Here is an 11,957-nt window from a genome sequence, read left to right as displayed (position 1 = left end):
GAGCACATGACTTAATAGCGCCATCTACCGGTAAGGAAGAAATCCCATTAGGTGAGCATGTTGTTTTATTATAATTTGTCATTTTTACATTTGAGATGTATTTCAATAACAGACATTCATATAACATTTGCAACATGGCGGCTGTTGTATGTTTTTCTTGTACAAAGTGCTTTCTGTTCCTTGTTGTAGCCTATATTTCTTGTCTTTTTTTTTTAATGTGGAGAGTTCAAAACATTCCTCTAGAAGATGATGGTGATGATGGAGACATGTTAAAAGGCACTAAGATTGGAGTCTCCAACACTGAATACAAAAAAAAAATGATAGTAAATATGGACTACACAGCACTTTTACTGCAAAATCATGCAAACAGCCATTGCATAGAGGCACCTTTTTTCACATTTCATCTCAATTCTGCTGCATAAATACAAAGGTTTGACTGTAAAAAAGCGCCCTCACAAATTCACATACGCACGCACGCACACACACACACACACACACACACACACACACACACACACACACACACACACACACACACACACACACACACACCTCCACATCAGTACCCGAACCTATGGCAATTTTTCAGAACAAATAATGTGCTTCACCTGGTGGTACAGTCCCACGACGCATAGTGCACACGAGCTGAAGGGAAGACACCAGAGTATGAAGATTTTGGCTACGTCCCAAATCGCACATTATTTCACTAAATAGTAAGCACGCACACGCACACGCACACACACGCACACACACCCATATATATACACATACACACACACACATATATATATATATATATATATATATATATATATATATATATATATATATATATATATATATATATATATATATATATATGTGTGTGTGTGTGTGTGTGTGTGTGTGTGTGCGCGCCACTATAAATGATCAGTTATGCACAGTTTTGGTATGTAGTACAAGGCTTGGAATGTAGCCTGTTGTGTTCCAGTCCTTTGCTTTGGCATGTCGTTTTCAGTCCATTTGTAGACAAATTCCAACATACAACAAATAAAACATGGAAAATAAGAATGGAAGTTTTTTTGTTTGTTTGTTTCCCATCCATGCACCTTTCACCTTTCACGCTTTTTTAGAAAAGCCTCGTGCAGTTCTTACAGTTCAAATGGGCACATTTTAAACATTTAGGCCCCAAACGTTGATACTTTTTTTTAAATACGTTTTCAATACAACTGCTGCTGATGTAAAGTCGTGACCTACTGGACACGCGAGTCCCAAGAGGAGCTTATTGAGTTTTTGTGTTATGAGTTTTTTCATTGATGGCGTACAAAAAGGCACGTGTAGACGGCAGCTGCCTGACTTCTGTATAGAAACAGTTTCAGTAATTGTGATCTTGTACATATCCAGCGAACGCATCAGGATTAGCAAGACTTCAAAAACAAGAAGAAAAGAAGTAGACAAATAAAAACAAGAAACAAAACAAGAAAAAAAACAGTCTTTCCTGCTTAGGCGCAGCCGCCCATGGCTTTGACGTATGAGCCGTCGGGCAGCTGCCGGAAGATACCCCGCAAAGTCTCGAGCTCGCGCGTGAGGTGTTCGACGCGTTTGCGCAGTCTGTCGTTGTCCGACGACAGCTCGATGACTTTCTGTTGCGTCTCCGCGTTGCGCATCTTGGCCTTGTCGCGGCTCTTGCGCACGGCCACGTTGTTGCGCTCGCGCCGCATCCGGTACTCGGCGCTGTTCTTGTCGACGTTCTTTTTAGATTTGGGCCTGTCGCATGTCCCGCTGCCCATCATTTTGACGGCGAGGCCGCCCTGCTGTTGGTGATGGTGCTGGTGCTGGTGATGCGGGCTGGGCACTGGGGTGGGCGGAGGTGTCGGGTGACCCGGCTGCAGGTGCACGGCGGTTTGCGCGCAGTGAGCGATTTGGTACTGCAGGTGCGACAGGTGTGGGTGGTGTGGATGGTGTGGGTGGTGGTAGGCGCCGGGCTGTGGCGCGTGCCCAAGCTCTCCGACCTCGCTGTCCTCGCGCGGCTCTTGCTTGATTGCCACAGGTCTCATGCGTGCCTCGTACATGGGCTCCAGCTTGGACGAGTCACCGTAGCTCGCCACTCCGCAGCCGTACGAGTGCTGCGGCCCGGGTGCGCCCAGTCCCAGGCTGTGGCCGTATTCGTAGTCGCCGCCGTTCGCCAGCTTAAGCTTCTCGTGACGCGCGCCGCTGCTGTGGAACAGGTCGGCCAGGAATTCGTCGTTAAATGCGCCCGGGTCGATGTATGCACTGATGTCGATGGAGTTCTCGTTCTCACAGATCGCGCTCAGGTCGTCCTTGTAGCCGTAGGCGTTCTGCGCACTCGGGGCGAGGTTTGTCACCAGGGGCCGAGGGGCTGCCTCGTACAGGTTTGCTTGCTCCATGGAGTACCTAAAACCCCCCTGACATGGTGAAGGGCTCCGGGAATCCAGCTTGCTCACACCAGGGTCAAACTACTTTATAGGAAAAAAAAAACAACAAAGTTTTCTAGAAGGCGCAAACTTGTCAGCCTGACCGCAGGGAAGCGGATCCAGTTGTTGCTGCAAAGCGAAGCGGGAGTCACGGAAATTCTCAGATGAGCAGAAACTTCAGCCTCCGTCCGTGTGTGTGTTTGACTTCACATCTGTCGCTCAGTGCTGCTGCTGACAGTCTTATATAGAGAGAAGTGCATATTGGGCGGGCGCACCCTGGGTCCTAATGCGCCGGCGTGAAGCGTTCCTGACTGTTCATAGCTCACGTAGCACTACACAGCGCAGACCGAGTTATTTCACAGAGCCCGATAAAGATGACAAAGTTATTTTAAATAGCCAGATAAAGACGACAATGTAATAGCAAACATCATTACACATTTTAAATGTAAGCCATTGCAATACCGTTTACACAGGCTATACCTATAACCTTTTACATATTTGCTAAGATTTATCTTTTTTTCAGACTTCGTCATGAATATGAATTATTTTGAATTGCACTCATCACGGATGACCTGCTTTTTCATTCTGATATAAAACACACAGAACAGAGATAGAGACAACCCGGGTTAATGACTTTAGTTTAATTTTTACTACTCGTGTAATAATGGACAAAATAATATTCAAGGATGAAAAACGGAGATTAAAGAATACATGTGTTTTGCTTTGTATGCAGAAACAAATTGTTCAGAGAGAAAACAGGAGTTTGAACATCTGCGTTAGTGCTGAGTGTCTCATACATACATACAAATATATTATACAGGGCTGAGTGTATATCTCATACATACATACATACATACATACATACATACATACATACATACATACATACATACATACATACATACATACATACATACATACATACATACATACATACATACATGCATGCATACATACATACATACAAACAAATTGTTCAGAGAGAAAACAGGAGCTTGAACATCTGCGTTAGTGCTGAGTGTATATCTCATATAAACATATATCTCATACAGGGCTGAGTGTATATATCATACATACATATAAACATATATCTCATACATGCATATATACATACATAATCATATATATCATATAGGGCTGACTGTATATCTCAAACTTCATATGAATCTAAATGGATATAAAAGATAGACAAAAACAGACAGAAAGCTTTATTAAGTTAGACATTGAATATGTTAGTTAAGTAACCGAAATTAAGTTAAGAGTAAATTAAGTTAGTAGAGTAAATTGTCTTGGGTGTACTATAAGTACCTGAACGCACAAAGGGGGGAAAGACTGACATAGTGTTTCATAACAAACTGACATACTGTTCTAACAAAGCATTTTTTTAATGAAGAGTTGATAATCAAATCCAAAAATGATTCGTTTCATTTATACATGCTTGTGAATTGAAGGCGTTAGCGCGAGATCCTATATATATTTTGGACTTGATGTCCATAGAGACACACAACGTTTGCTCGTGTTGACATACTTTTTTTTCACCCCAGACACCTAAAGTAAACTTTCTATCTCCAGTCTCAACGCGCGGGTGGTTGGATAAAATACAACAACGTGACAAAACGTACCAGAAACTGCCCCTGGCACGCGCGCTTCTACACCGATCAGCGCGTGCGCAGCTCCCTCTATTGTCCCAGCGCGTATTTGGCACGAACCGAAACGCGCAGAGGGAGAAATGAGGCTATACTTTGGGCACAGGTTTAATATTGACTCCTTTTATATTTTTTCAACACCCTGTACTTTAAATCGGTTTAATCAAATGTAACCGGGACGTGGGAAGCAGGGGGAAATTAAACGGGCATTAAAACAAACTGATATAAGGTTCTACATACTGTACAGACTACGTTTAAGTGTTTCTCCTCCTGAAGACGAAGAAGAAGAACATTAAGGCTTCTAAAATTTCTGAGTGTGTATTAATCTGATGAAGACAGAGCCTCATGCCTCATACATTAGACTCGACTTGACTCAACTCACCTCAACTCAAAAATGTTCTAGGAGGATTTGCGTAGGAATCGAATACACAACGCATTATAATCACCTCAAACAATTCAATATCATATAAATATCATCCAAATAGTGGTTTATAGACAATATTTCTTTGAATATAAAGCAGAACGTTGCAGTTTTGTCACTCTACCTGGAATAGTTTCTCATATTAAACCAATTTGATGGAGCTTTTCTAAACAGAACAATTGAGGGCTCATCCAGAGGGACTTCTACATTTTGAAGCTTCTTTATCTACAAAGCTGTTAGGCTATAACTCTTACATCATATATTTAATGCACGTCTAATGATTCACTGTGAATATAGTCTAATTTATGGTATATAGACATTTCCTGATTATGCACTAATTATTTTTATAGCCTAATGTGTCTAAATAAATCGTTGGGTTTTATTAAAGTATGTATTCTTAGTTTTTTATTATTGTTTCAAAAGCTGTGCACTTTACTGAATATAAAGTATTACAGATCACAACAAATGGAACACTTTAAACTGTTGCAGTTTTACCTTACATCTAAACAAATGGTCTCTTATTCTAAGTTATATATCAGCAAAATAGACACAGACATTGATTTATGAATATTAATTATCAGTGTTTCATAACATCTTGGCATTAAGCTGAATATGTTGCGTTGGGGTTTTTGGATAGAGTTAATCATTTTAATCTTATTCTGTAACCCTGACCTCAGTGTGTTGGATCTAAAATACACATTTTGAAATGTTTGTGTCCACTGTAGAGACCTTACCTGGTATGACTTCTGTGTGTGTGTGTGTGTGTGTGTGTGTGTGTGTGTGTGTGTGTGTGTGTGTGTGTGTGTGTGTGTGTGTGTGTGTGTGTGTGTGTGTGTGTGTGTGTGTGTGTGTGTGTGTGTGTGTGTGTCAGAGAGAGAGAGAGAGAAAAAGTTTGTGTTTTAGAGAGAGAGAGAGAGAGAGAGAGCGTTTTTGTATGTATGTATGAGTTTGTGTGTTTGTGTGAGACAGAGAGATTGTGTGTGTGTGTGTGTGTGAGACAGAGAGGGTTTGTGTGTGTGTGTGTGTGTGTTTGTGAGACAGAGAGTTTGTGTGTGTGTGTGTGAGACAGAGAGGGTTTGTGTGTGTGTGTGTGTGTGTGTGTGAGAGAGAGACAAAGAGAGTTTGTGTGTGTGTGTTTGTGTGTGTATGTGTGTGTGTTTGTGTGTGTGTGTGTGTATGTGTGTGTGCTCGCGCGTGTAAAAAGTCACTTGCTGCAAATGCATTAATGCATCAGCTATCGTGTATAATTAAAAAAAAATACATTTAAACCATTGCACCGCACTTATTCTGAGCTAAACAATTTGTGCGTATTTCTACAATTTGTGCATGTTTACTTGTTACTTTTATACACACGACCCGATCGTACACTTTTATCGTCTGTAAAAATAACAGCTTCTAAACTATCCCGCATGACCTCATGGCTGATCCTGTTACATAAAAAAAAAATAAAAAAATAAATAAAAAAATAAAAAAAAATAAACCCCGCCCCTAAAGTGCACAGCGTCATTCGATTGCTCAGCGTAGCTGTCAATCGTGTGCGGTATGGCGTCATCAACTTAGATACTCCTCTGTGATTGGCTAAACAGACAGATAGCCCTACATGGTCAAAAAAAGAAAAAAAAAAAGGGAAAAGATTTCGCAATACTCCCAGGTTCGGCTTAGTGAGAACCAAACAATAACAGCGTGTGTCGGTGCTTCCGTCCTGTTTAGACACGATTCACGTGTTTAATCGCACGACTTGTGGGTGGTGGACAAGGTTTAAGCCTTGATAAGGTAAGGAAAGTGTTTATATAACGGTGTAAATGACAAGGAGAGAGTTGTGTGTTTGGTTCTGGAACCTTCTGCTTGCTAACTGGCTAACTTGAGGAGAACACGTCTGTAAAACAGCTCGCGCACGGCTGCTGTTATTAAACACGTCTGATGGCTTCGGCGTGTGATTTATAAAGGCGGTGCGGATGATTTATTAACCTGCCGTGTGTTTGTACACGACGACGTTCTGATCTATAGGACACAATAGAGCTGAAGTTAGCACGGCTAGCTTGCTAAATGCTAAGCTAGCGGTATTCCCCGTCATTCCTGTTGAGTTACGTATGAAGCAACACTCGGGTAACTGATGTAAGCCTGTTAGCTCGTTTAGCTTTGTTTTGTTATGGTTTTACGTGGTATGGGACACATAAAACGAGCTTATATACCGTGTAACTCGAGTCGGATTTAAAATAAACCGGTTTTGTTAAAACGGATTAAAGTAAAAGCCCGTGTTGAGTTGTGCGCGCGGACACGGTTTCCTGTTCCGTACACACCATGAAAAAAAAAAACAGGCGGCGCGAGCGATGATGATGCAACTGAGAGCAACGCGTTTACCGAGAGGGAGAAAACACACACAGTGAGAGAGAGAGGGAGCGCGCGCACGCACACAGTGAGAGGAAAGGGAGCACACACACACACAGTGAGGGAGAGAGGGAGCACACACACACACACACAGTGAGGGAGAGAGGGAGCACACACACACAGTGAGGGAGAGAGGGAGCACACACACACACACACACAGTGAGGGAGAGAGGGAGCACACACACACACACACACAGTGAGGGAGAGAGGGAGCACACACACACACACACAGTGAGGGAGAGAGGGAGCACACACACACACACACACAGTGAGGGAGAGAGGGAGCACACACACACACACACACAGTGAGGGAGAGAGGGAGCACACACACACACACACACAGTGAGGGAGAGAGGGAGCACACACACACACACACAGTGAGGGAGAGAGGGAGCACACACACACACACACAGTGAGGGAGAGAGGGAGCACACACACACAGTGAGGGAGAGAGGGAGCACACACACACACACACAGTGAGGGAGAGAGGGAGCACACACACACACACACACACAGTGAGGGAGAGAGGGAGCACACACACACACAGTGAGGGAGAGAGGGAGCACACACACACAGTGAGGGAGAGAGGGAGCGCACACACACACAGTGAGGGAGAGAGGGAGCGCACACACACACAGTGAGGGAGAGAGGGAGCGCACACACACACAGTGAGGGAGAGAGGGAGCGCACACACACACAGTGAGGGAGAGAGGGAGCGCACACACACACAGTGAGGGAGAGAGGGAGCGCACACACACACAGTGAGGGAGAGAGGGAGCGCACACACACACAGTGAGGGAGAGAGGGAGCGCACACACACACAGTGAGGGAGAGAGGGAGCACACACACACACACAGTGAGGGAGAGAGGGAGCACACACACACAGTGAGGGAGAGAGGGAGCACACACACAGTGAGAGAGAGAGGGAGCACACACAAACACTGAGAGAGAGAGAGGGAGGAAGCATAGAGAGAGAAATGTGAGGTAGAGAGGGACAGGGAGCACACAGATGAGAGATGTGAGGTTTAGGATGAGAGGGAGATGTGAGGTAGAGATGTAAGAGAGAGAGAGATGTGAGGTTGAGGATGAGCGGGAGATGAGATGTAAGAGAGAGAGAGAGATGTGAGGTTGAGGATGAGAGAGATGTGAGGTAGAGATGTAAGAGAGAGAGAGAGAGAGATGTGAGGTAGATGAGCTGCTACATTAAACATTAACCCGTGTTATTGATGGTATGCTGTGGCGTGACACTGCATCTGGTTTTAAACTGACAGGATGCACACAGTAGAACTATTACCGTCAACTCCAAAACTATTGGCACCCTGCATATGAGATTTTTTTTTTTATATAAACTAATAAACATCCAAGAGCAAAATGTACATAAACCCAATTATAAGTGATGATGAATTTATTTACACTTGCTCGGAAAACAAAAATGGCGTGTGCTAAAAGTTTCCAGAATCCATGTTAGAACCTCTCATCATGTTTGTGATACCGTTTTCTAAATCCCCATTTCCTTACTTTCTTTCATTACACTGATAAGTGACGCGAAGGATTTTGATCAGGGATCGATCGTCGGGAAAACGGCGATCGTTTAATCACAGCTCAGGCCGAGTCCTCGACTGTCCATGTTGAAATAATTGTGATTAATCCCAAATAAAAATCATCCGTTTCTGTAGGATGTTCTTCACGTCATCTTGGTTTCGTCCGACCGCTTTAAGCCGTGGTCCGCAAAGAGCTTACGAAGCGTGCCGATATCTCGCTTGTTGAAGAATATTGATCAGGAGAGGGGTAGAAGAAATGGAGCAGCACGGTGACGTCACCAAGAACCGGACGTCCCTCCAAAATCTCGTACCTGTCCCCTAGCAATACCAGGGAGGCTGCCAAGAAATCCCAGACCTGAAACCATCTAAAAATCTCTGGGGTGAGCTGAAGCAGCTGTGCACAGGCTGTGCCCTTATTATAACTCAAAAGCTGCTCCAACAAAATTAGTTTAGGGGTGTGTAAACTTATGCAACTATGTCAATTACATACCTTTTTTTTAATTCCCTCTAAAAAGTTTGATTCTTTATCTTAATAATTATATGTTGGAATTTGACATTCACGCATTTTATCTTGGGTTTATTTATTTTATTTTTTTGGTCATATCCCAAAAAAAGAGAAAATGCCTGGTGCATAAAAAAAAAGACCAAATTAAATACGAGATATCAAATAGATCCGTTTTATGTCGAAGCCTGAGGTTTACAGAACCAGCATGGATGTAATATTATAATGTCATGTATAGGGAGATCTAAGAAGAGCACCCATGCTGTAAAGGGGAAAATGTAAATAGGTTAAAATGATTAACTGTAATTCGAAAGGACGGTAGTTTAAAAGCGGTCGAGTCGTTCCTGCGGAAATCGCACAGACCTGGCAACGTCGCACGCGATGATGCTCCGATGACAGTTCGTACTCCGCTTCTCTTTTCCACTCAGGAGCGTACAGGCGCGCAGTCGCAACCAGCCTCAACCAGCTTGCAGACAGCATTCGGCACCACCGGCAGCCTGCGAAGGTGCAGACGTGAGCGCGTGAGAGAGGCAGCGGATCCAAATGAGCAAGCAGCCGCAGCAGAAGTTAACCAACACAGATCAGAACGGAGTGAGCGTCATACAGAGCCAAGCTCATAGCGTCGCAAACTCTACAGGAGCTACAGCAGGACTGCAGCAGGTACACACACACACACACACACACACACACACACCTGCACAGACTAAGGTGATTATATACATGCATGCTGTATACATGGTATGCCATGTGTTTATTAACAATTATATAAATAAATACTTATATATGTGTGTGTGTATTTTATTTATTGTTCTTCTTGCTGATGTTTAGCTTGGTGCACATCACCACATACCATCTTCAACATTTTTAGCCGCCTCCACACACAAAAAAAAACCCCTAATGTACATGAACATAAACTCTACCACACTGTAGGCACAGACTTTATTTCTGATAGATTATAAAAAAAAAAACTGTAGAGTCAAATACATTAAAGTTCATGGAAAGCACACCGGAGATCAAGGTGACGGATCTCGGTTTGATCCCGAACTCGGGTTCGAGCCCGTGCTGGGTTCCACCCGTGTCCACGAGGGTGTTCATGGCCCTCCAGTACACAGTACAAGTGACACTGACATGGTGTGCAGGCGATCATGTGACGGCGACTAAAATGGCAATAACAATATAAACCACCTCTCTCTTGCAGGTACCACAACTCGTTCCAGTAAGCCCCGGGGGAGGTGGCAAAGCCACGCCACCCAGCAAGATGAAGAAGACAAACATGGACAAGGACAGCGACGAGTATAGGCAGAGGCGCGAGCGCAACAACCTGGCGGTGAAAAAGAGCCGCATGCGCAGCAAGCAGAAGGCGCAGGACACACAGCAGCGCGTCAACGAGCTCAAAGAAGAGAACGAGAGATTGGAGGCCAAGATCAAGCTGCTCAGTAAAGAGCTCAGCGTGCTCAAAGACCTGTTCCTGGAGCACGCGCACAACCTGGCCGACAACGTGCAGCCTGCTACCACGGCAACAGTCACCCCAGGAGACCTCTGTAACAACAACAACAACCAGTGAGATCGAGTCACACATCAGGGGCTGCAACTCTGTACCATAATATCTTGTTTTAACCTTTTCTTAAAGGAAATTTTCAAGAATTTCCTATTTTTTTTAGGCCATTTGCATTTCAGAAGAATGAAGCTTTCCCTTTTAGGCATCAGATAATGAAAAATATTAAACTTTTTTAACATTTTGGACCATAAGTAAAAAAAATGAAAAAGAAAAGGATCCGGATCAGAATCGGTCGTTTTTCTCTCAGCTCACTGGTTTTCTGTGATTCCTCTCATTCTTTTCCTTCATTCAGAATCGTTCTCCTTCTGACATGGCGTGTAAATAAGCGTGGAGGGAATGCGGAAAAGCTTTAGCAGAGCTTAGGAATGCCGTAGGGTCGGATTTTGTTCTGTTTAAGACTACAGCAAGTCACCAGGCAAGATTTTTTATATATAAATTTTTTTTTTTTTTGGGATGCTGTTTGTTTTTTTTTTGTTTTTTTTGGCAAACACCTCGCCACAGGTCCGCAGCAGCTTGTCAGGTCCATAAAAGCTGCTCCAAACATGTCCCACAAGGCAACGGCAAAGACAAGACAAAACAAATTGAAACGATACCTTAAGGCTGTTTTTAAGGGGATTCCCCTGTCTCTTTGTACGATATGATCTTTTTGGTTCTACTCTGAAGATGTCACTGAAACCAAGAGTCGAGTCAGTCAGCGCGGGACGTGCACGATCGTGGAATTGACACTTGTCGTGTAAATTTGGTTAACATTCAGCTGTGGTGAAATGAAATCGCAGGGGTGGATGATAAAATAATGTTTCCGTATTGAAACCTGGCGTATTTTGTGTGACGTGTCTCGATTCGGTACTAAGCTCTTCTACCGATGTGACGTGACGGACGACTTTTCAATATCGGAAACGCACAGCTGTGTCTCAGACCGTGCAGCACGTGTGACCTGTCACGAGTCGCGTCGACAGAACGTCACGTCTCGTCTTGCGCTTGTCGACCGACGACTTTTTTTAACGTTCCACACACGCGCCGTGCTACGTGACCTTAATCGTGTCAACGGTTCCTCTTAACGTCCTCGATCAGTCGCCGTTCGATGCGTTCTAGAAAACACGGGAGTGGGACGTGTTTGTGGTTCGTCCACCCCTAAATTACATACCGATGTAAATAATGTTGGATTTATTTTTTTGTTGTTGAACAATCCACCAGATTATTCAAAAGAACCAGAAGCTTTTTTTATTTTATTTTTTTTTGAGACGGCGTGTTCCTGTCCTGGGACAGAAAGAGCCAGACAGCGTGCTGAGCATGTTGCATCAGACCCAAGAGCAGACAGCAGACAGTGCTGGCGTTAACAAAAGCCGTTAAATTGCACTTGAGCCTCAAACCCTTCTTACAAAACTATCCTGGGCATAAATAGATAGATAGACAGACAAAAAGAAAGAAAGAGAAGGAGGGAGGAAGAGAGAGGGAGTGGGTGGGACGCATGCTGTCTGGGGTGTTGG

At 43.9% G+C, this 11,957-nt stretch overlaps 2 protein-coding genes across 3 annotated transcripts in view; one reads left to right on the top strand and one right to left on the bottom strand.

Moving 5' to 3' along the window:
- Window positions 1-858: 858 nt before the first annotated feature.
- Window positions 859-2,643, bottom strand: cebpa (CCAAT enhancer binding protein alpha). The gene has a single exon (XM_027167632.2). It carries the CDS (start codon window positions 2,385-2,387, stop codon window positions 1,482-1,484), a length of 906 nt encoding a protein of 301 aa, XP_027023433.1. The 5' UTR covers window positions 2,388-2,643; the 3' UTR covers window positions 859-1,481.
- Window positions 2,644-6,095: 3,452 nt separating this feature from the next.
- cebpg (CCAAT enhancer binding protein gamma) overlaps window positions 6,096-11,957 on the top strand; it is a 6,704-nt gene continuing 842 nt past the window's right edge. The window contains exons 1-4 of one of the 2 annotated variants that reach the window (XM_027167634.2): window positions 6,099-6,254; window positions 8,546-8,790; window positions 9,341-9,572; window positions 10,111-11,957. The exon at window positions 10,111-11,957 is cut by the window's right edge and continues 842 nt beyond it. In XM_027167634.2, the coding sequence (XP_027023435.1) occupies window positions 9,456-9,572; window positions 10,111-10,476 (483 nt within the window). In that variant the 5' untranslated portion in view covers window positions 6,099-6,254; window positions 8,546-8,790; window positions 9,341-9,455 and the 3' untranslated portion in view covers window positions 10,477-11,957. Of the gene's footprint in view, window positions 6,255-8,545; window positions 8,791-9,340; window positions 9,573-10,110 lie in introns of both variants that reach the window. The other variant, XM_027167633.2, reaches the window with a different exon arrangement.

The sequence above is a fragment of the Tachysurus fulvidraco genome, chromosome 1 (assembly GCF_022655615.1).
Source record: "Tachysurus fulvidraco isolate hzauxx_2018 chromosome 1, HZAU_PFXX_2.0, whole genome shotgun sequence".
In the NCBI taxonomy this organism is placed as follows: domain Eukaryota; kingdom Metazoa; phylum Chordata; class Actinopteri; order Siluriformes; family Bagridae; genus Tachysurus; species Tachysurus fulvidraco.
Note: the sequence above shows the minus strand (reverse complement) of the source record. Positions and strands in the feature narration are given on the sequence as shown.